We start from the raw sequence: 23532 nt of genomic DNA on the forward strand, positions 1-23532 counted from the left end.
CGTCAAACACGTGCGGCACTATACCACTATCCTGCACCTCCGTCTTTGAGAGGTGCCGCGGTTCTTTGCACCGAAGCGGCACCACGACTGCCCCAAAATCAATCGCGGACGGTGGTTCAGGGCCACCATGGACGCTCAAAGCATCATGGGGCGGTGAGCTACTTGTTGCGGAACAGTCGTAATTTTTCGGGAACACGGAGTGGCACTAGTAAAATTTTTCATTCCGAAAACGCTGTTCGTGTGTGCGCAGACGACTTTCGCGCGAACGCAGTGGGCAAAACCCATAGTAGTGAAAACGCGACGACACACGACGCCAATAAAAGGTTTCACTTTTCCGAAATGCCATTAAAAAACCTCTTATAGTATTTAAGCAACAACATCTTTTTTGAAAACATATTTACTTTTAAAAGTGCGCCTGTTAATTACGAAATATTAGTTTTTATAGTGTTCACTACTTGGCCAATAGGAGAGCGAGTCGTCTCTTACTTTGGGCAAACTTTGCACTTAAATGCTTTTCTGCTCGTTTGTTGCAATCATTAGACAAGATTTTCAATGTTAGGACATTTGTAGTTATCAAACAGCTTTATTTCTTGATTATTTGTTGGCCAAAAGTTGCAGTTCCGCAACAAGTAGCTCACCGCCCCATGATGCTTTGAGCGCCCATGGTGGCTGAAGTGGTCTCGAGGGGTCGCCATGCAAACTCCCATAGACGGGCTGCCAGCTTTCCCTCTAGGTAATAGTAAGAAACTCTATGGTGCAGGGGGCGCTGTGAATCGAGCGCTTTGGTGCAGCGCACCGTGAACCGGTTCCGGCGGTGCAGAGAACCACGGCTGAATCGAATGCAGCTTCTGTTTTCCCGATTTTGGTTCCAAAAAGGCTCCCTACGAAAGGTCTCTTCGATCCAGAACTGGTTCTCTGCACTAATTCTGAAAAAGTTCCGTTGGTGCCGGCGCGGTGCAATTCCAGTTTCTTGGTGCAGGTGCAGCGCGTCAGCAGCGTCACAAATCACTGGTGCGGAGATTTTCATTCGAGCGCGGGCACGCACAGGCCTTGTCGTCTGCTATCCGGTTCTCGTCCGTCGTGGTGTGTTGTGTTGCGGTGCGTCGCGTCTGTTTTTCGTGCCTCGTGGAGTCATGGACTACGACATCGCCGAATCCACTTTTATGGAATTTTCTGAGTCGTCAGACAGCGAAGATGAGGAAGCCGACGTGGTGCTTTCTTTTGCAGCAACACAGTGCGGACAGACCGCAACAGAAGCCCCAACTATTACGAAAGCGTAGTAGCTAGGTATTTCAGCTTCGAATTCAAGAGGCTGTTCAGGCTGTCGCGAGAAACGGAAAAAACTTCCTTTAGTTGGCCATTGATGTTAACAAACAAAACGTCGGCTGCGCGCGTCGTCTGCTTACGCAGTCAAACACGTGCACCACTCCTGCACCTCCGTCTCTGACGGTGCCGCGGTTCTTTGCACCGAAGCGGCACCACGACTGCACCAAAATCAATCGCGGACGGCGGTGCAGGGGCGCTGTGAATCGAGCGCTTTGGTGCAGCGCACCGTGAACCGGTTCCGGCGGTGCAGAGAACCACGGCTGAATCGAATGCAGCTGAAGACACCAAACGGCCCGCGAATTTTAAAAAACACGATTTTTAAAAATTCATAATAAATTGCCGGCTCAGTTCCGAAGACTCATACTTGGTGTCAATGCTTCTGAGCATCACTTCTAACATTTACAAGCGGCTTTTAATTCTTTGCATGGTCCCTTTAATGCATGTGTGATGGACCAACACCACGTGAACATTTAGATCGCAAAAAGTGAGGTCATGCGGAGATCCAGGGGGACTGTGGGCCTCTAATTCTCTTGCTAAATAAGTTTCGCCGTCGCCACCAGTGCATATTAAAGACCACCAGGAACTATTCCGGAGCCCCCCCACTACGGCGCACCTCTTCGTCTTATTTCGTTCCCTTATGCATAGCATGCCATAAACCCGGATTCGACCGAATCAAAATGCAGATTTTGCGAGGATAAGGCAGACCTGTACCACATAGTTTGGGCCTGCCAAAAAAAAACCAAGCCACTGATATAACTCAGCCAACGCGTGAGGGGATGGGAGCTAGGTGCTCGGGAGGAGGACATCATGCAACGTCATCTTATCGAACGAGCAAGGGCACCACCCTCCTCTTCCCCACCCTCTGCCTGTACTACAATAAATATTTTCACCATCCTCCCTTTCCTTACGGCGCGGATAAGCTGTCGACCAAGAAGCGAGACAGTATAGCTGCCCCATTTCCTTTCCCCGCGAAAACCCCTAATTACTGTTCTTGAGGAAAGGAAAGGCGCATAGCTGCCTCAATTTGTAAGTCCAGGGAGCCAGCACTTGCTGCTCAGAGGCTTCACAGTCATACACAGAAACACACCGCTGAAACCCGGGGGGTGCCTGCTCTTGCACTGAAACACGTCTAGCCGCCGCGGTGGCTCAGTGGTTATGACGCTGGCCTGCTCACCCGGAAGACGCGGGTTCGATCCCGGCCGCGGCGGAATTGAATTTCTTTGGAAGAAATTCTAGAGGCCCGTGTACTGGCATTGTCAGTGCACGGTAAAGAACCCCAAGTGGCGGAAATTTCCGGAGCCCTTCACTACGGCATCCCTCATAGCCCGTGTCGTTTTGGGACGTTAAACCACCATAAAACCGAAAACACATCTCAGCTGCTAGGGGTCTGGTTGGGATCCCTACTCACCTACAGCAGCTAGTGTGAAAACACCAAGGAGGTTAACACTTCTACCGTACCTTCTGAGTTTCAGTGTTGCCTGAAGCCTCTGAGTAGGAAGTGTGCTGAGGGTGTACATCGATGGACCGTTACACACAATCATTCACGGATATTGGTCCTGGTGGCGTCTCACCTTACTGCGAGTCGGAAAATAGACCCAGGATAACCGAACACAATAACAGAGACAAAAGACGAGACCACCCCCCTCCTCCCCCGCATCGCTCCCTAAACCTGGCGGACGCCTCCACATGTAGAAAACCAATTCATTCCACAGCCTTCACATTCAACACATCATCCATCCTACACAATTCCCTTCCCACTGTCCTTTGTGGTGTGAAACATCCACGACTCCGCTTGGGAGTGCCCGAATCCTGCGGCACACCGAATCTCTCAGGCTTTTCCCGAGAAGCCTGCACTGTCCGGCTGTAACCTGCACAAGCAGTACCAGCTGGTTCGGCGGCGCGCGTCAGCGGCGTCCCGGACTGAGGACATTCTAATAACACTTCTAAATGGTTTTTTCCGGACTCTATAGCCAAGGCAGGTAGCCGGGGTTAGGCTTAATGAAGCTACGCATAGCTGTCTTGTCTATATGTGCCTGCCTGGGGTGGATTTACCCTGCTTTAGTTTTACATTTAATTTTTTATTCTTCTTGTAACTATTAACACGTCTGGCTGCTCGTTCAGAAGATTTGCAGTTGACAGTAAAGCTGACACACCGTCAGGCGCGTGCAAGCTCATCACAGCGCCCGAAAACCAGGCCCACAAGACTCGAGTGGCATGCAGCGACTTTAATTGCAAACACGTGTTTGGCGTGGTTCTCTTTGGGAAGCATCGGATTGTCACAGTTCACAGGTGCCCAGATGACGCGGCCCAACACAGTACTATGGCACGTTACGTCTTCTCGACGTCGGCTTTGGGCTTTGCGGTCAGAAGCCGCGCGGATCGAGCAGCCTGTGCGGCTCGGTGGGTCTCGTCTCGAGGCGCCCCCAGCGGCGAGGCGGCCACACGCGGTGCGAGGCCCTGGCCACGAGCAGCCCCAGCGCCACGGGACCGAAGCGGTTGCTGTCAAACGACTGGGCGTGGTTGTCACCCTCGAGCCAGCAGTGGCCCCGGGGCACCGTGACCAGCCGCTCGCGGTAGCCCAGCGTGCGCACCGTGTCCCCTTCCAGGGCCACCACGCGTTTGATGAGCCGCTGGCTGGGGTCGCGGGGGGACCTGCAGTTTCCAAAGTATAACAACTCGGTCCGACTTTTGTTCACAGCACAAAAAAAACCTGCACTATAAACAGTGATACACAGTTTTAACTCACTGCAACACTAAAACCAGCCTACATCCAAGAGATGGAATGACAATAAACGACATATCAGCAGTTATGAGTAAATTGGTTTTGGGGGAAAGAAAATGGCGCAGTATCTGTCTCACATATCTCGGCGTACACCTGAACTGCGCCGTAAGGGAAGGGATAAAGCAGGGACTGTTGAGACAACAAAGGCAGTTATATTGCCTTTTATGCCTTACGTGACCTAAGTATGAACTTCACCTCACAGCCATAGTTCGGTTGATGAAACCGAAACAGCGCCAAGAACGAATTTTATATGAATTATTTATCGGTCGAACACCGTGCGATTATACGTGTATTCTAATGCCTAATGCATCATTTGAAAGAAAACACGCAAGCAGAAATTTGTTGTCTATGCGGTCCTTTAAAGAGACCTTGAAATTATTTCGATGGGCATATTCTAGTGCAACCAATCTGTAGAGGTGGTCTTTGCGGGTATTTGAGTCCGATCGGAAAGCTCTGCGTGGACCCTATAATATAAAAATAATTTTAAAAATCACTGCTCGCAACAGCTCGCAACTGATTAGGGCATGTCGTCCTAATCGCGAGCTATTCCGAGCGATTTTAAAAAAATTTTCTGGATTATACACTGCACGCAGAGCTTTCAAATTTTACTCAAATACCCGCAAAGACCACCTCTACAGATTGGTTGCACTAGAATATGCCCATCGAAATCATTTCATGGTCCCTATTAGGGGGTGTTTGCCCTGCAGTGGGTGTAGTCAGCTTAGAAGCTAGCTTAGAAATTTTTGTGGTGCTGTGACGAGTGATAGAATACCGACTGCTCGTGCGCTTTTCCTAACCTGAGTGAAAATCATTTCATGGTCCTTTCAAACCCCACAATACAATTTTATTTTTTTTTTTCTGGGTACGTTAATCTTTCTCTGGCAGCAGAAAAACGAATTTAATGCTCATTAGATTGCATTCAAAAATATTCCCGCCACTCTATTCTAAGTCATGACATCTACATCGAAAAAGACTCCGTGATCCCCGCTTTGAAGTGAATGGTTGTGCAGCCTAGCCGCTGAAATCCATGCAAAAAAAAAAAAAGACATTGTAGACACACCGTAATTTACTTCCGAAATCGACCGGTGATTGCGACATGTGTATTCCTCTCTTGGCCTCTTCTAAGTTATGAAAGCTCCATTTTAAGTCAGAGCAGCATCTTTATCACTATAATATGGTAATTCTGTCGATAAAGGTTAAATTAGTCCTTCGTGTCCCTTAAAAACACTTTAGTACAACACCCACATCAAAACGGAAACGCTAATTCCAACCGGTCAACCACTTTTCCAGCTAGATGCAGAAGAGATTTTAGTTGGAGCTTCTTGGAAGTGGAAATTTTCCAGCGGGAAGCAAAAGCGCTCCAGAACTATAGCAACTGAAATGACGTTTTCCAGCTGGAAGCATGACACTCCAGATGGGCTTCCATGGTTTCCAGCTGTAAACCCTTCCAGAAAATAACAGTGAACACTAACTTACAAGGCAGTTTATTTTCTATTTTCAAGTGGCATGCACAAGCACATATATATATATGACAACCAAGAAGACAGGCCAGGCAAGCCAGACCATTATGTCGCATCATCATCATCATCATCAGCCTGACTACGCCCACTGCAAGGTAAAGGCCTCTTCCATGTCTCTCCAATTAACCCAGTTCTTTGCCAGCTGCGGCCACCGTATCCCCGCAAATTTCTTAATCTCATCCACCCACCTAACTTTCTGCCGCCCCCTGCTACATTAACCTTCTCTTCGAATCCACTCCGTTACCCTTAAGGACCAGCGGTTATCTTGCCTTCGCATTACATGCCCTGCCCAAGCCCATTTCTTCCGCTTAATTTCAACTAGTATGTCATTAACCCGTGTTTGTTCTCTCACCCGCTCCGCCTGCTTCCGGTCTCTTAAACGTTACACCTACCATTTTTCTTTCCATAGTTCGCTGCGTTGTCCTTAACTTAAGCTGAACCCTGTTTGTTAAGCTCCGCGTTTCTGCCCCATAGGCGAGTACCGGTAAGATACAGCTGTTGTATACTTTTCTCTTGAGGGATATTGGTAAACTGTCATTCATGATCTGAGAGAACCTGCCATATGCGCTCCACCCCATTCTTATTCTTCTAGTTATTTCCCTCTCATGATCCGGAACTGCGGTCACTACCTGCCCTAAGTAGACATATTCTACCTCCCTACCAACTGTGAACTGCTGCTCCCTTGCTAGGATGTTGAACATTACTTTGGTTTTCTGCATGTAAGTTTTTAGCCCTACTGTTCTGCTCTGCCTGTCTAACTCATTGATCATGCTTTGCAGTTCATGTCCTGAGTGGCTTAGCAAGGCAATGTCATCAGCGAATCGCAAATTACTCAGGTATTTTCCATTAACTCTTATCCCAAACTCTTCCCATTTCAGGCCTCGAAATACCTCCTGTAAACCGGCGGTGAATAGCATAGGCGAGATCGTGTTTCCCTGCCTGACACTTTTCCTTATTTGAATTTTATAGCTGACTTTATGTAGGACTATGGTAGCTATGCAATCATTATAAATATCTTCCAATATTTTCACATAACACTCTTCCACACCCTGATTCTGCAATTCCTGCATGACAGCTAAGGTTTCCAATGAGTCAAATGCTTTCTTGTAATCAATGAACGCTATATATAGGGGTTGGCTACATTCTGTGCATTCACCTGATTCTATCACCTGATTTATAGTGTGGATATGGTCTATTGTCGAGTATCCTTTACGAAAGCCTGCCTGATCATTTGGTTGATTGAAGTCTAAGGTTGTCCCGACTCTATTAGCAAGTTATTTACAAGTTATTTACCTTAGTAAATAACTTGTAGGCAACGGACAGTAAGCTGATCGGTCTGTAATTCTTCAAGTCCTTGACGTCTCCTTTCTTATAAATTAAGATAATTTTAGCGTTCTTCCAAGCTTCTGGTACTCTCGAGGTGACAGGTCATTGCGTATACAGGGTGGCTAGTTTTTCTAGCACAATCTCTGGAATCTAATCGGTTACCTTGCTAATATTTTTTTTTACTCATCATTATCATTTTTTTTCCCTATCTACTATATAGATCGCTACTGTATAGATTTGTGTAGAACTCTTCAGCTACTTTAATTATCTTATCCATATTGCTAATGACATTGCCCTCTTTGTATCTTAGCACATACATCTGGTTTTTACCTATGCCCAGTTTTCTCTTCACTGCTTTGAGGCTTCCTCCATTCTTTAGAGCATGCTTGATTTTCTCCACGTTAAACTTTGTTATGTAGGCTACCTTGCGCTTATTTATTAACTTCGACAGCTCTGCTAGTTCTATCCTGTCTGTGGAGTTAGACGTCTTCATGCTTTGGCATTTCTTAATCAGATCTTTCGTCTCCTCAGATAGCTTGCCAGTATCCTGTCGAACCATCCCACCGCCTACTTCTACGACGCACGCCGTAACGATAGCAGTGAGTTTTGTTCATCGTTTCAGCATTATGGTCGTCTTCTTCAGTTAAAGCGAAAAATCTGTTCTGCAGTGACATCCTGAATTCCTCTACCTTCCCTCTTAACACTAACTTGTTAATAGCTTTCTGGTTCACTAATTTCCTCTGTTCCCTCTTCAAATCTAAGCTAATACGAGACCTTACCATTCTGAGGTCACTGCAACGGACCTTTCTGAGGAGCTCCACATCCTCTACGATGCCAGGGTGAGCGCACAGTATGAAGTCTATTTCATTTTTAGTCTCACCATTGGGGCTCTTCCACGTCCGCTTCCTGTTTGCGGAAGAAGGTATTCATGATCCGTAAATTACTTATACCTGCGAGCTATACTAATAACTATCACCTTCTATTCCTAGAACCTATGCCATAGTCACCTACCACCTGGTCTCCAGCCTGCTTTTTATCTACCTTCGCACTCAATTCGCCCATCAGTACAGTGTACTGTGATTTTACTTTGGTCATTGCTGATTCTACATCTTCATAGAAGCTTTCAACTATCTGGTCATCATGGCTTGATGTAGGCGCGTAGGACTGCACCGCCTTCAGCTATGTCACGACATCAGCTACCAAATAAAGAGAATCCAAGAGCTGACTTTTGTCTTTGCACATTGTTCTGGCGTAAACGAAACAGGCACTGCAGTGTCATTGCCGTCCGACAGCAGAATCATGATAACTGTAAAGGCTACTAGGACCCTGTCGACCTACACTGTCTTCAGCCAAGCCTTTCTGTCCGCTCTGGCCTAAGAGAGAATAGGTGACAACAAATTTCGAGCTTGTTATGTGTTCCGAGACACAGTGAAGGATGATGGCGATGACGCGGAGAAGACGGAGAGCGCCGCAAGAAATCGTAGCTCACTTGATGGCGACGACGTCACCGCGCTGCAGCTCGTAGCTCCGCGACGCCCAACGATTGAGAAGCACGTAGTCCGAGAACGCCTCGGGCTCCGGGTTCAGTTCGGGCTGCATCGAGACCCCCTCCACCTTGGCCACATAGGCCACGCAGTCGAGGAATGCAACCGTCACAGGCAGGCCGAAGGCTGCGCGCCGCAGCACGATTAGCGTCCGCTGCCGCCACATCACTGCTGCTCGGCACGGGAAGCTACCTATTCATTCTCATGCCTCCTTCGCGGCGGCGATGTTCGCGAAACTACGACCCATCCGACGACCGCTAAGAGCTAAGATCCGCAGCTGGAAGCCGCCATGTTGTTCGATGCTGCTGCCGATAGTGATCGCACCGGTCACACGACACGAGCTCAGGAGGCTCAGGAGTGAGTGAGTGAGGAAAACATGTAATGCACAGATAAATTAGAGGCACGTTTCACCTCCAAAAAGTTGAAACAGGTGAAAAAGCATACAGACAGCAAGCTTCAGAAAATCGGAAGAGGAAAAGGCGCAACTAAAGAAGGCCAAATTTTGCTTTTCGGACGCTTCTGAATTTATGTATACCTTGCTCTTTCACCTTTATACGGCTCAAATTTTCAATTTTTTAATTAACTATTTTTGAATATGCGTTTTTTCTTTTCTTTTTTCAACGAACTGGCTGTTTATTTTTTAAACTCTCTTGAACTACTTCAGCGCGATCACCGAAAGCATCAGTCAAGCGTCCATTATTTTTGTCGCTTTCATCGAGTGAGCGTGACTTGTAGAACGTGCCGCTGTGAACCGGCGCGTGTAGGTGTTTGAGTGCAGTTCTTGTGCTGTGACGGCGACCATGGCCAAAGATGTGGGAGCATATCTGAAAAAGCAGCAAGAGGAGAGCCCGCCCGAGCTGTCGCAACAATGGGCCGAGTTCGAAGAGCTCTACAACAAGCGGTACGTGCTGTGCGCGTACGATCCGGTCGGGCCGATTTCTCGGCTGTCTGATGTGTTGGGGGTCCTGGAGCTTCATCCGAGTCTCGGATAGCGGCGTGAACGCCTGCTGGGGCGTCGTTGCCTGCCTAGGACGTGCGGTACCACGAGCGTTCGTGGATTTGTGTCGTTTTCGGGCTCAGCGTGACGCTTTCGTGCGATAAGCTACGTTTGGGAAAAGAGCGATGCAGGAGCCCGCTATTAACGCTGTCATTCTTGCTTGTCATGCTGCTGCTAACATTACGCAAACAGGCTTCGTTGACATTCCTTCGTACCGTGAAGAGCGTCGCTGCATTTTGGCGACACTGCCCTTTGGTGTTTCCGTAACCTGCACCCGGTCTAAGCGACAATGAAACCTGGGATCAGAACGCCTAGTAATCTCACTTCTACCGGTAGTTTGACGCAGTTCGAGGTGTCCTGCTATAGTGGGCGCTTCGACGCTTTACGTTGTCGTAGTTGTAATTGTGATACCCCTCAGACTGGCACGACCTTGATCTGTACTTGTTTTAATCGAAAGCATTGTTAGTGCCATTACGAGAAAAGCCGGCGTGTGTGTGTGTTGTGGGGGTTCAGTGCGCCTAGGGACAGTAATACTTTCACATTCGCACATGTAAGCAGTAGGATTAGGGTATTACAGTATTAAGTGTCTGTAGAATTTTTTTGCTACACATGGCGATGTGAGGTTGACAGCACTCCTGGGGTGAACCACTTAGGGCCGGAATGTTGTTGCAAACATTGTCAAAATTCATTGCATTCAGCGTCTGCCGCAATGGACAACCCACTCATCAAATTGTAAGTGGCGTTGAGCACTGGTCTGTGTAGTCGGACATTCTGCAGGCATCACAGTAGATGCTTGGTAGCCATCTGAATGTGAAAGAGGATTCACATGAGTGCCTGCTCAAAGTTATGTTTCCTTTCAACAGCTGTTGGCAAGCAAATAGACAGAGCTGTATATAGCCATTAAACAGGGAAATTAGTCAGCAAAAAAGAGTCGGGGACAGTGATTGTTCCGAACTTGCATGTTGCATCTCGACAAAAGAGTTGAAGAAGACTGCATTGGAGCTTCTATAGGCTGCTGAAACAGCAGAAGTGATTCAGTTGAACTCACTTTAAGTGACAATGAAAGGTTCACTTTACTTTGCTCACCTGAAAGCTCCAATTACTTGGCTTGTCATGGTAGAGGAAACTGAAATTGAATACCAGTGTGTAGGAGGTACATAACAGTGCGACGTAGCACACTAGAATGGTCGTGAGTTTCATAAAGTGAAGTAGACGAGAGCTGGTGAAGGTATTGCAGGTAGGCCTTCCCTAATACAGGATGTACTTGTTTTGTTGGTAGCTTTATTTCCAAAAAGCATGTCGTGCTGTGCTGCCCGCTGCAGTGACTGAGTGGTTATGACGCTTGGCTACTGAGTTGGAAGACTCAAGTTCAATCCAGGCTGCAGCGGCCGCCTTTCAATGGAGGCGAAGCATGGAAGATGGCCGTGTGCTGTGCGTGGTGGTTTAAATTAATCCTGGACCCTCCACTACTGCGTCCCTTAGCCCATGTGTTGTTTCGGCATGTTGAACCCTCCAATATACAATGTATATCATGTCCTGAATGTGGCTTTGTCTAGAAAGGCCCTCATCAACTAAGAAAGCATGTGGTCATTGTAGTGTTTTGATTTGGCAATAGCATTGATGAATTAAGTTAATGACCAGTGATGAGTGACGCACAGTTGTGAATAGGTTACAGGAAGGAAAAAGAAACAAATGTCACTGACAGGAATCGGAACTAAAGGCTGTGTTCGTCCGAAGTAGGTTCACTTAACAAGTCTGTCATGTTCCGTATTTCTTATGGGCGGTTGCTAAAGGTTTACCATATTTTAAGGACCACTGTTGGCATCCTCTTCTTAATGCTGATACATGGCTGTCGTGTGGACCATGGTAGCAAGGATAGAAAAACAGAAAAGGATTCCAATGCTCAGACAAATTGTTTATCAGGCCGCGGCAGTGGCTCAGTGGTTATGGCGCTCCAAGGAGAGGGCTGAGTGGGGCTGGTTGGTACGACGAAACAGCGCCTACTGACAGGACAAAAGAAGAAGAGACATACACATGTGCTGAACTAACAACCAGCAGGCGCTTGGCTGCTGACCCGAAAGATGTAGGTTTGATCCTGGCCGCCGTGGTTGAATTTCGATGGAGGCAAAATTCTAGAGACTCGTGTACTGTGCGATGTCAGTGCAGGTTAAAGAACCCCAGGTGGTCGAAATTTCCGGAGCCCTCCACTACGGCGTCCTTCATAGCCTGAGTCTCTTTGGTGCGTTAAACCTGCATAAACCATAAATTGTTTTCAATTCTGGAGATATGAGCGGCCCTATAGCTTCTTTTCTTTCTACAGTCGTCCACATACTGGTCCAGAGTGCGAGAACAGCGTACCGGGGAGTACATTTGCGTCATTTATGAGTGGCCCAGGGCTCTAAACTTGACCTTGTTGTGCATGCACATTCCCATGGATCGTGTTTGACTCCTCATGTCTTTAACAGCTGTATCAGGCTCACCAAGCATTGGCGACTGCAAGAAATGCAAGAGAGAGCTCGCCCTTCGAGCGTTGTAGACAAGTTGTAGCGTTTTAAAAGCATGGTCATTGTTGGTGAGTACACATACTGTGACCATGCTCCAAGAGGCGGATTGCGAGGATTTGCCACACAGTCGAGGGAAACGGAACACACTCGTGAAGCTACCTTTCTTGTATTGCGTACGAATGCAAGACAAATGGACAAAGCGTGCACATTGCTTGGAACGAGGATAGGTTGTGTGAGAAATGGTGGTGGTACATTACACTACTGGCAAACTGTTCAGTGACTTTTGACGTTGTGCTGGTGCCGTGTTGAGCGGTTGTCCCACAGGGAATCGATTCATTGGGACGTCTTTTTGCAGGCTATGGCATCAGCTGACTCTGAAGATGCTGGCCTTTGTGAAGCACCCACAGATGCAGCAAGGGGGAGCCCTCTACCAGGTGACGGCTGCTGCTGCTTTTTTAGGGAGCCGTACTGAAGCGGAGCGAATTTTGAGCCCTGCGTAGTCGTGCTCTCCCAGTGTAGTCTGTGATTGAAAGCAATGGCTTTGTGAGAAACTCTGGCTCAGAGCTCTAGAGCTGAATGGATGGCACTACACTTGTCCAACGTGCTCGAGTTGGGGCATTGTTGACACCTACTGTTGGCCTCCTGTGTCTACTGTTGGCTTGTGTCCGAGTTCACTGTAAGCGTTGCTCACTTGTTTCAAGTTCTGCTGGTAATTGTCTGCCAGAGGCAGTTTTCATTAGAGGATGAGAATGCTGGACAGCCTGCCTGGTGATTAAGAGTTGGACTTTTCGGTTTAAACGGAAAAAAAAAGGCATAAGTTTGGCGAATTACTTTTCCGGATTTTGGTTCTAACCAAAAACGGTCAGTGTTCTTGGCCTGCAAGGCACAGCTAGCTAGTCGTACAGTACGAGTTACACTCAGGCAAAGGTGAAAATTAACTAAGTAAGCCAGGGGCATAATGGAATAGTGGTGTTGTAGGATAAGCAACACAGTTGTCTGATTAGAGGGATTTCACCACCACTCCACCTATGCTGTTTTGTTCAGTATTATCACCCGTTTTCTGCAGTTCAGTAGGTTCAGCAACTGCTTGTAGGTCTATCGCACGAAGCCGTGCATGGGTGTCACGATAAAGTATCATGTTCTGGATGCCGCGACGGTTGAGTGGCAGTTTTAGTGCTAGTGTGCACATCAGCTGGGGGTCAGTGGAAGGTGAAACAACAGGAAGTCAGCACTCTAAGAACATTTTTACACGTGAGCTGTCTGGAGACCCGAGGCCAGTAGTAGGTGTCAGTGATGTCCACTGCAATGTGCCACTTGGATAAGTTCGGGGGCATCTGTACCTTGGCCCTCTCAGTTGCACACCTGTTAGTAAGAGTACGAGTGTATTGTCACAGCAGTGGGAAGGTTAAAACTTCATCATAGTTTCTCAAAGCACAGTGAGAAAGGAGCAGGGCGCATGTGGACCACTCCATCAGCATCCTATTCATTTTTTCTGTTTGTGTATTGCACTCTTTGCACGTACGGTTGAGTTGCTGTTCTAACTTCTTGTAATGCTAGGAAACACTGAGTCATCATTGAATGCGGCTGATAATTGTTGAACATGCATGTGGATCTTTCCTTCGCAAGCTTTTTCTCTTGGGAGTTTTGCTTTTACTTCCTGAGAAATTGCGTGCTCAGTGTGATCCCATGAAACGCTGACCAGCATGTAGCGAACGGAAGCTTGTTAAGGCAGTGGTAATGTAAGAGTGTGGCATGACACTGCTTCACTGTGAGTGCTCTCGGGATTGTGCTGCCATCTATGGCCAGATGGAGGTACTGGAACTAGGGATTTTGCATAGAGATGGGCTCTTTACTGACGGAGGGTGACAACTGTAAGAATACCTTCCTCACGACTCTCTTGCGGTGAGTTATGTCTGAAGACGTCGTCCTTTTTGTCTGCAGTTAAGGTGTTTTTGTGCTGTCAGTGGAATGATGGTGAAATAAATACTCTCCTTAACGTGTGCTCATTTACTGGTGATGAAGGCGCCTACAGTAGACTGTTCTTTGACGCCTGTTTCTCACACTGTTTTCTTTTTTTCCTTCAGCTCTACGACAACTTCATTTCAGACTTTGAGAACAAGTGAGTGCCTGGCTTTTGCTTTTCTTTCTTTTTTTGCTCACGAGTTTGCGCCATATTTGTGCAGTCAAGAGTTGGGAAGAATTCACACACACTATATAACTGTACACTTTGTGTGCTTACAAATTGTTATTTGTGGCAGGTTTCTTCCTTTTTTTTTTCATTGACTAGCATGGACAAGGGATTTTGTTATTATCGTATACTGGAGGCTTACTTTTTCTTGTTTTGAATGCCAGGCATGCAAAATTGGCATTGAAAACTGAAACGACTTGGTGATTAAACTTGTGAAAGTTATTCGACGGGAGTGTGGAACTCGTGTTGTAGACATAAAGTCCCCTCATGTAAAGCCCTCACCCAAGGGCTGTTGAGGTATCTGTAATAAACAAATAAATAAAGTAAACGAAGCACATGTAACTGTGCTAGCGAGTTGACAGCGCATTGAGGTATTACGTACGGTTGAGAGCTAAAGTTGTGTACGGCGCTCGCTGGGCAATAGCTGTTGGGGTGCCTTTCACCATATTTGCAAAGCAGGTGCAGCACATATAGATGTGAGCAAACTAACTTGGCTGTGGATGAAAAGTCTGTCTCCCTCTCCTCTCTCAAAGGCAGTCTTTGTGCGTACCTGCTGTCACTGTGTGGCCCCCTAAAAGTGGACACGGTGTGGTACCGTAAATTGTTTGCCTCGGTACCATCCGCAGGAATGTTGAAGACCCTTGGTGACCGCTGCAGTAAATTCAGTGGACTCCGTGTGAAGGGCTGCGTTTACTTAACCCTTTGAAGGTTTTTGCCGTATATGTACGGCGGCGGTTTTCTGTCCCGCAAGGTCTTTGCTGTACGGGTACGGTTTCGATCTTCCGTTTGAAATTTTGCGCCAAAAGAGCAATGCGTGCTTACTGGGGGGTGCTGCCACCTCTTTGGACTTACAGGAAGTGTTTGAATTTTGTGCTGCCTTCTTACGGAGATAAGCAGAACTTATGTCTAGCTTTAGCGCGGCGGCACAGACTGCGGCAACACCCCTTTTGTAGTTTTGGTTTCGCCGCGTGATCGCAACGGAGTCGCGCGAAATTTGAGTTTTCTTTTTGTCAGCACTATCTTACAGGGGCTGCCGAAGTTGATTTCTATGTTATTGGCGCTGCTCTTAGCTTGCTTATCACCGTTGCTCGCGAGCTATTCTCGCCCTCTGTGGCAACGCGCCTACGCGGTTTCGATTCCGCCGCGGGATCGCAACGGAGTCGCGCGAAACGTGTTTTCTCTTTGTGGGCACTGTTTTGCAGAGGCGGTGAAAGTTGATTTCTATCTTTATTGGTGCTTCTCTTAGCTTGCTTATCACCGTTGCTATTCTATTCTATTGAACATTTTCCAGTTGTGAGTGATGCTGTCACCAAAGTACTGTTCCTAATTTTTTTTTTACTATTTATTCTTGATTATATACATTTTGTAGATTCAAGATCTGCAATAAAGTAATTTGACCACCTGGGGAAGTTTTCTTCAAAATAATTCGACCCTCAAAGGGTTAAGGGGCAGAATTATCCGCTAAGGGAATGTGATGTGTTTTCCAAATCCACTTTATTTCCAACCTACAAGTTGGGGGTCCCCAGGCAAAAAGCTGCCACAGACAGCTTGGCTGGGCCCTGGGGGCCTGCATACAGCATCGCGCGGTGGACCTCACAGCACAATAAAAATGAATATGCACATGAAGCTTGTACAGTCGCCGTCAAAAGTAAATGGAAGGCGACTTTGCAAAAAAAATTTAATTTCTTTAAATCTAAAGCATAATAGTTCATGTTTGTTGGTGCACAGTGCGATTCGCACAATCACAATTAATCTGCACATATGTATTCAGTGATGCATGAATTCAGCGGGCAATGATTAAATTTTTTCGTTAATATTGCCTTCCATTTACTTTTGACGGCACCTGTACCTAGAGCAAATGCAGTGCTTACATTTCCTAAAGAATTACACACACAGCAGATATCAAAATGAATATGAACATGAAGCTTATACGAATACAAATGCAGTGTTTACACTTCCTGAAGAGTTATAGAATAATATTTCAATATAATATATTTCATTTAAATACATTTAAAAAAAAACAATGCGCGCTGACACATTACGATGCAAGCAAAAGTTAATCAATTAAGAACCAATCAGTTGTCCATCGGTCGAGTGGTAGTGTCAGTTCTTATTGGTCAGTGCCATTAATTTGGATCGGAAATGAATCGGGTAAATATAAGTGCGCACCGTGAGTTGTGTGTCAGTGGCCATCGTGGGATTGCTTGATTAGTGGGAGGTATTTTTGCTCTCTAGGCTCAAAGCGTTCTCCCGATTCTGTACCAATGTTTTGTGCGAAGGTAGTGTTAGGTGCATGGTGAAAGTGGATCTACACATTCCCAGTGTACCAGATGCCAATAGGACAATCTGCGGTGAATTGCGGCAGTGTGAGATTTGTGGCAGTCAGCCGGACGGTGCCCGTGTGTGTGCAGGATGAAGCCGCTGTCTCTGGTGCAGATTGCAGCCCAGGTGTCCCAGAGCATCACAGGTGAGGCCGCCTCCCTCTTCTCTTCCTGTGCCTGTTTGTTTGCGGGCAGAAGCAGATCCCCTGTTGCTTGGGTTCCCCTCTGTATTCACTGGGATTTGCTTTCTTTGGTGTTTGCCCCACTTGAGATGCGCTTTGTAATTTGTGCTTGAGATGTTCAAAGGTAAGCTGACTGCACAGCGAGCTATGGACAGGAAAATGATGGGTGTAACGTTGAGAGATCGGAAGAGGGCAGAGTGGGTGAGGGAACAAACGCGGGTTAATGACATCCTAGTTGAAATCAAGAGGAAGAAGTGGGCTTGGGCAGGGCATGTGATGCGAAGCCAAGATAACCGCTGGTCCTTAAGGATAACGGAGTGGATTCCAAGGGAAGGCAAGCGTAGTCTGTATTTGTGTTGTGCTTGAGGTGTCCATTGACAAAGTGAACTAGCTACGCGCCTTTCCTTTTCTCAAAACTGAGAGAGGTGCAAGCTGGCCCAGGCTTGGGACTGCCATCTGCGAAATGTTCGATTGTGGCTGGAAGCGCTAGGCACTAAAACAAACCTGAAATCAAAGAAATGGTGTTATAGAAGCAAGCTAGATGGCACAGCTTGTACGGTATCGCCATCTTGAATTTTCTGCGGCAGGTTCAAATTGTGGGTCATATATGACCCATGGGCTATGGTGTGGTAAGGAAAGAGTTATGGGGATTTCCATCTCTCCACCTGCCAATTTCTAATTTTTCCGAGCCATTCTTAGTCCGGCCTCTCCCTCACCTCTCCTCCACAACAAGTGGAGAGAGAGGCCAGACTAAGAATGGCTCGGAAAAATTAAAGAATGACTCAGAAAAATTAGACGATGAAAAATGCCTCGGCATAAAATGAAGATGAAGCTTGCAAAAAGGAGCTTGCATGCGTGAAATGTTGACACTTTAACCACGATGTAATTTGAGCCATTAGGAACGTGACGGTGGTTGAAAGTGGTTTCAAAGCATCTTTAAATGTGTCTCTCGTTACTACTCAAGCCAAGTCGAAACGGCAAGTGCTGTCGCGTTTCCTCCGCATCTGTCCAATTGATCGTCTCTTAATTCTTTTTTTTCCTGCTCATCCTTCACCTTACTGTTGAGAGAACACAGGCACGCGTGATTTAGCTGACAGCTTCATGTATTAGCACTGTGCAGCCAATATGGGAAATCGTTGGTATCACTTTTTTTGTTCCCCTTTCTTTTTTTTGTGCAGACATTGAGCAGCGGCTGGCATTCATCACCAAGACCAAAGAAAAGGTTGGGGGGCCTTTCTATTCTCAGCATCATGTATTGTACAGAATGTGTTTTTTCACAAATGTAATGCAGACTGTTTCGTCACATTCATAGCACACTTCACATTATATTTCCAACCAAGTTGCAGTTGCAGTGCAAACTGCCATAGCTCAAGGACAAAACATGAAACTCTGCTGGGTACCAAATCATGTTGGAATTCAGGGCAACAAAATTGCAGACTTGTGCGCTGCTCAAGCCTGTTGCAAGCAAATAAACAAAGTAAACATACCCTAAACATACTTATGAGAGAAGCCAATGGCCACAGAAACCAAGGGGCACAGGGGATTTTTAATTTATTTATTTATTTTGTGGTGTTGATCAATTTATTGTACTGAATATGTTATCGCTTAAAGCTAATTGATTAGAAAAGCAGAAGGAAAAACAACCACATGCCGCCGGTGGGATCCGAACCCACGACCTCCGATGGTGAACACTCCCATTCTTAGGTTATTTGTAAACATAAATACCCCATAAAGCAGAAGGTTTGACAGCCGTCGCCGTAGCTCAGAGGTAGAGCACCGGACGCGTAATTCGGAGGTCGTGGGTTCGGATCCCACCAGCGGCATGTGGTTGTTTTTTCTTCTGTTTTTCTAATCAATTAGCTTTAAGCGATAACACATTCAGTAATATTATAAATTGATCAACACCACAAAATAAATAAATAAGTTAAAAATCCCCTGTGCTCCTTGGTTTCTGTGGCTGTTGGCTTCTCTCATATTTATAACGAGCCCCTGATTCCCCTTTCCTTGTCTCCTAAACATACTTAGTACTCCTTAAATTAAGAAAAAAAAGGCAGTTAGTGTGAAACAATGAAGTAACAAACTACACTTGACAAAGCCAGTTTTAGGTGAATGGAAGTCTTGCACACACCAGGAACGTTTCAAGGAAGTTATTCTCTGCCGGCTTCGTATAGGACATACATACCTTACACATGGTAGAGAGAGGGTGTGGTAGGTGGTCCTTGGCGATCACAAAATGAACAAGGGAGGGGAAAACCTCAGGTTGCTCGAGCCAACGTTTCGACAAGGGGACTTGTCTTCGTCTGGGCCTTACATACAACTTACACATAACCTTACACATAACTTTCTGTTCACAAAACAAGAAAAACCTCGTTGTGAGAAATGCGGAGAAGGATTAATAGTAAATCACATTTTACTCTTTTGCACAAAAGTCAAGAAGTTAAGGAAAATGAATTGACCGAGTTTTGTAATAAACAAATTCCTTTGCACCCAATGTTACTGTTGGTAAAAGATGCCATTGTCGACACATCACGTGTCGTTCTCTTTCCTGGGAAGAAGGCCGAGGTTTTGTTTTATTTGTTGGGAGGCTCAACATCCTTGCCCAGCCAAGGATGGCTGCTGAGGTTGCCAGATTTTCTTTAAAACTTTTAATATTAGACTTTGATAAAATTTCCTTCTTCCTTCATTACTAGGTTATACAAAAGAAAATTTTAGGCCCTCTGTACCACCGATAATTAATATTTTTATAAAAGTCTGCAGAAAACAATTTCCCGATACCTTGAGTTTGGTGCATGGTGGCTTGAGTTGCCTATGTGCCATAGAACACAACACAACACTTTTTCCTCTGCTCCAGCCACCGTGGTGGCTCAGTGGTTATGGTGCTCGGCTGCTGACCCGAAAGATGCGGGTTCGATCCCGGCCGCGGCGGCTAGAATTTCTTTGGAGGAGAAATTCTAGAGGCCCGTGTACTGTGCGATGTCAGTGCACGTTAAAGAGCCCCAGGTGGTGGAAATTTCCGGAGCCCTTCACTACGGCGTCTCTCATAGCCTTAGTCGCTTTGGGACGTTAGACCCTATAAACTCAACTCAACTCATCTACAGCAGCCCCACCTACCAAGTTTGCAAGCTGTGAGCTGACTCAGGGCTGTGTTCTATTCAGATGCTAGTTATCATCGAAGGAGGGCAGGAATTTCAAATTTTTCGGATTTCTATCAGAAGCATCTGTGAATGCACGGAGAAAATTCCCGCGTCTGAGGTGATTAATTATGCAACAGTGGCTCCTCATACCTCCGAGTTGTGACTGGGGTCTCAGTTACATTTCTTCTGATTGATTTCTATGATGCAAAGTCATTATGTAAATAAATCGAGAGTTTAGACACTTTGGAGCACTCTTGGTTTGCTTTCCCAAATGAAGAGCTCGGTTTGCATTTTCGTTTAGTCCTTGTTTTGCTCATGTTCTATTGCCCAAAGAACAAGTGTTTTGAAATTATTATTTGCTATCTTCGTTCTGTACACTTATGCCATTTGTATGCCCCTCCTGCTTGGGCCGTAAAGGCCTGCAGTATTGAATAAATAAATTAATAAATAAATAAAATAAACGAGCAAAAAAAAAAGCTTATTTGAGCCATATGAAAGCTATTGTAAAGAACCCCAGGGGGTTGAAAATTATCCAAAGCCCTGCTCTACAGCATCCCTCATAACCCATGTGTTGCTTTGTAAACCCTATAATTTTCAATTTTTAAACAACACCAAAGTGTCGAGGTGAAAAATAGTTTATTGCATAGTTTTTCGGCCATAACTGAGGCTTTAGTCTGAAAGTGAGAACACAAGAGTGGCGGGCCTGGAGTGGAACTGTTGTGTGACGCCCTGTACTTGTGCAGGTGAAGGCTGAGCCAGAAGCCGTCGTCCTGTGCAATGTGCTGTACGGCCAGAACAAGCTGGCTGCCAGCGACATGACCAGCGTCAAGGTAGGGGCTCTTTCTCTGTGCCTTCCCGGGGAATGGATTGTCCTCTAGCAGTCACCTAGTGGCATGGCAGTGGCATGGCATGGCAGTGGTATGGATGTGGCATGACAGTGGCATGGCAGTGGTATGGATGTGGCATGACAGTGGCATGGCATGGCAGTGACATGGATGTGGCATGACAGTGGCATGGCAGTTGGTGCTGTTTGCAGCAGCGTGAAGTGCTTAGCCCGGGGGTTGTCGAACTAGGCTCTGCAGAACTCTCGGGTTCTTTTGGAGTGCTTGTTGGGTTCTCCAAGCACCTACCATAAAAACCGGAATATAGGTTAGCCCCCCCACCCCAACTAACCAATTCTAATACCCTTGCCACACGCGCACAAGAAATGGCAGTAAATGCTTAAGGCCTTAAGTTTGTTAATGCCATTATTTTCGAAGTTGGTGCTACACGTCCACATTTAATGCCATTATCGAAAGTGACGATGACGATAACGCTTCCAAGGTAGTCAAAAGGTTCATCTGAATATAAACATTCCTAATGAGCGCAGTATATCAGGAATATTGTTCAAATGTAATGTAAAAACGATTTTCCAGAAAATACAGCTGTTCCTGCTTTACAAGTCGAAAAAGTAGCCATAAACTCGCATGTCAGCACATAAGTCGAGAGTACCTGTCAATAAGGCTGCTTAAAATGGCGCTCTTCGCATCGAAAATGCAGTATAGATGCCTCATCTGACTGAAAGTTAAGAATTAACCATTTCCTACTGGTTAGGAAGCTGTTACTAACAAAGCTGCATGTTTTTCTACGTGTGGAATGGGAGCGCGAGTACACGTTGCACGGGCGAATGAGTTGTGGCGAACTCAGTAGGTCGCGAATGGCAGAAGGCTAATGCCATTAAATTTATGCGTGTGGCACCGCACGAATGCCATTAAAACTTAAGGCAGTAAGCACTTAATGGCATTAAATCTGTCCGTGTGGCACGGGTATAAAAATGAAAAAAGTCTTTTTCAACGGCAGAAGTACCGAAAGACACCCTTACCTTGAAACAAATGCGACTCAGCCGGTTGCACAATAGTGACAGTATTTATTTTCATTTAGATGCTGCTCGTATGTACACCCGGCCAATTCTTTAACAGTATCGCACGACCATCGACCCATGTGCTTTACAGTGCTGAGCAGCGGAACAAGCGAGATACACACATGTGTACACATGTGCTTACTCTCGCTTCTTTTGCCACTCCGTGCTAAGGTGCTGACAAACACGTGAGGCAATGGTCGCGCAATACTGTTCAAGAATTGGCCGGGTGTACAGCACAGAGAAGGGCACAAAGTGCGCAAGCGTCCTTAGTCGAGTCGGATGACAATTGCTTCTCGCTGTCCACGTCCCATAGAGCATCATCCTCTGTGCCGTCTAGCGCGTTGCTTATGCTACATTTTCTAAAGGACTTGCGCACCATCTCTGCGAGGAGGGGTTTCCACACCGACAACACCCAGCCACAAACCAAAATAACTTTGTGACAACGGACACACAAATTGGCGGTGTCACAACATCACCATACCGCGCTGCTGCTGATGGCAATGGTGATGGAGGCTGTTGACTTCAGCCGCCCATTGTTGCAAGAATTCCGTAGTTTTTCCACCAATGATCGCTATCAATCAATCAATCAATCATTTTATTTCCTTAGAAAAGGAGGAGTACGGGACTAAAAGCTCGAACAGCTTGACGAGGTCCCGACCCCTTGTTGGCATGACAGCAGGATGACGGCCAGTCTAACACAAAAAAATGAAAAAAAAAAAACACAAAACAACAGGTAATACAGAATGAAACAAGACGGCAATCAATCGGAGAAGCAACAAAAGGTAATGCAGATAAATCAACACACATAAGCAACAGTGGTGAACAAAATTAGGCGAATAGGAAGGCATGGTTTAGCCTTGCAAATGAATAAGTTGACAAAAACGTTTAATGCGACAGTTTCGGTTTCTGGAGGGATCAAAGTTTTGTCGGTCTAGTAAGTTTAACAGCGAAGGTAATGTATAAGATAGAGATTGTTCATCATAGGAGGTTCTCGGGGTGTGTACAAACCACATTTCTTTATGTCGGGTCTGACGAATATTTGTGTTTTTTTGGAGTTTTGCCAGATGAATTATGTAATCGATGCCAAACTTTACAAAACCTTTGTAGCACAACATCAACCTCTAACTATAAAAACAAAACACAGGAAGAATTTCATATTTTGGGAAAAGTGGTTCTGTGGAGTATGTATAATGGACATCAGCTATGTAACGTACAGCTCTTTTTTGTAGCAAATGTAGTTTCTGCAAGTTTGTCACGCCAGTTGTGCCCCACACCATGATGCAATACTGCGGTCAATTTAAGGTAGAGGTCAATTTTTTGCATGGTTTTTTGAAAAAAGTTTCACCTATATTCTGGTTTTTACGGTAAATCCTCTTTACTATTTGGGGACTAATCATGCTGTAAATCTTCACTGCTGACGTTTCACTGTATTGCCAGTCGTCAGTAATTGAATTTGGCCATTTTTTGAGAGCCTGCGCATCTGTGTGCTGTTTTTCGCACGCATGGCTTTTAATCTGGAACGGATGGAAGCCGAAGCACGCAAAGTCCTTCAGCACCTCTCAAAAGGCAAGGGGTTGGGGTACCTGGGGCTGAAAAGGTTGTGAAAAACTGCTAGATTTGGATACAGCTCGAGTCTGCAGTGGTGCTTCGCTCAGATTCATTACTGCCACACACTGTTTCTCAATGACTATGAAGTCAGTGCTTTGTTAAGGGGGGACACTGGTCTTGAAAAGAAAATTTTATTAATTTAGCCATAGTTATGAGATTTCCAGGGCACATGTATTTTTGTGCGCTGATTGTAGATATGT

At 46.0% G+C, this 23532-nt stretch overlaps 2 protein-coding genes across 2 annotated transcripts in view; one reads left to right on the plus strand and one right to left on the minus strand.

The window, feature by feature from the left end:
- Positions 1–3533: 3533 nt before the first annotated feature.
- LOC149328227 (mitochondrial inner membrane protease subunit 2) lies at positions 3534–8807 on the minus strand. The gene is made up of 2 exons (XM_089562052.1): positions 8444–8807; positions 3534–3978 (listed from the first exon to the last, which is right to left on the minus strand). Exons 1-2 carry the CDS (start codon positions 8662–8664, stop codon positions 3690–3692), a joined length of 510 nt encoding a protein of 169 aa, XP_089418178.1. The 5' UTR covers positions 8665–8807; the 3' UTR covers positions 3534–3689.
- A 381-nt stretch (positions 8808–9188) lies between these two features.
- Rpn9 (regulatory particle non-ATPase 9) overlaps positions 9189–23532 on the plus strand; it is a 39708-nt gene continuing 25364 nt past the window's right edge. Inside the window, exons 1-6 of the mRNA XM_089558907.1 lie at positions 9189–9399; positions 12355–12433; positions 14084–14118; positions 16599–16654; positions 17869–17912; positions 20568–20654. Of these exons, the coding sequence (XP_089415033.1) occupies positions 9299–9399; positions 12355–12433; positions 14084–14118; positions 16599–16654; positions 17869–17912; positions 20568–20654 (402 nt within the window). The 5' untranslated portion in view covers positions 9189–9298. The remainder of the gene's footprint in view (positions 9400–12354; positions 12434–14083; positions 14119–16598; positions 16655–17868; positions 17913–20567; positions 20655–23532) is intronic.

This window comes from Amblyomma mixtum, chromosome 9, assembly GCF_055824585.1.
Source record: "Amblyomma mixtum isolate Tamu chromosome 9, ASM5582458v1, whole genome shotgun sequence".
In the NCBI taxonomy this organism is placed as follows: Eukaryota; Metazoa; Arthropoda; class Arachnida; order Ixodida; family Ixodidae; genus Amblyomma; species Amblyomma mixtum.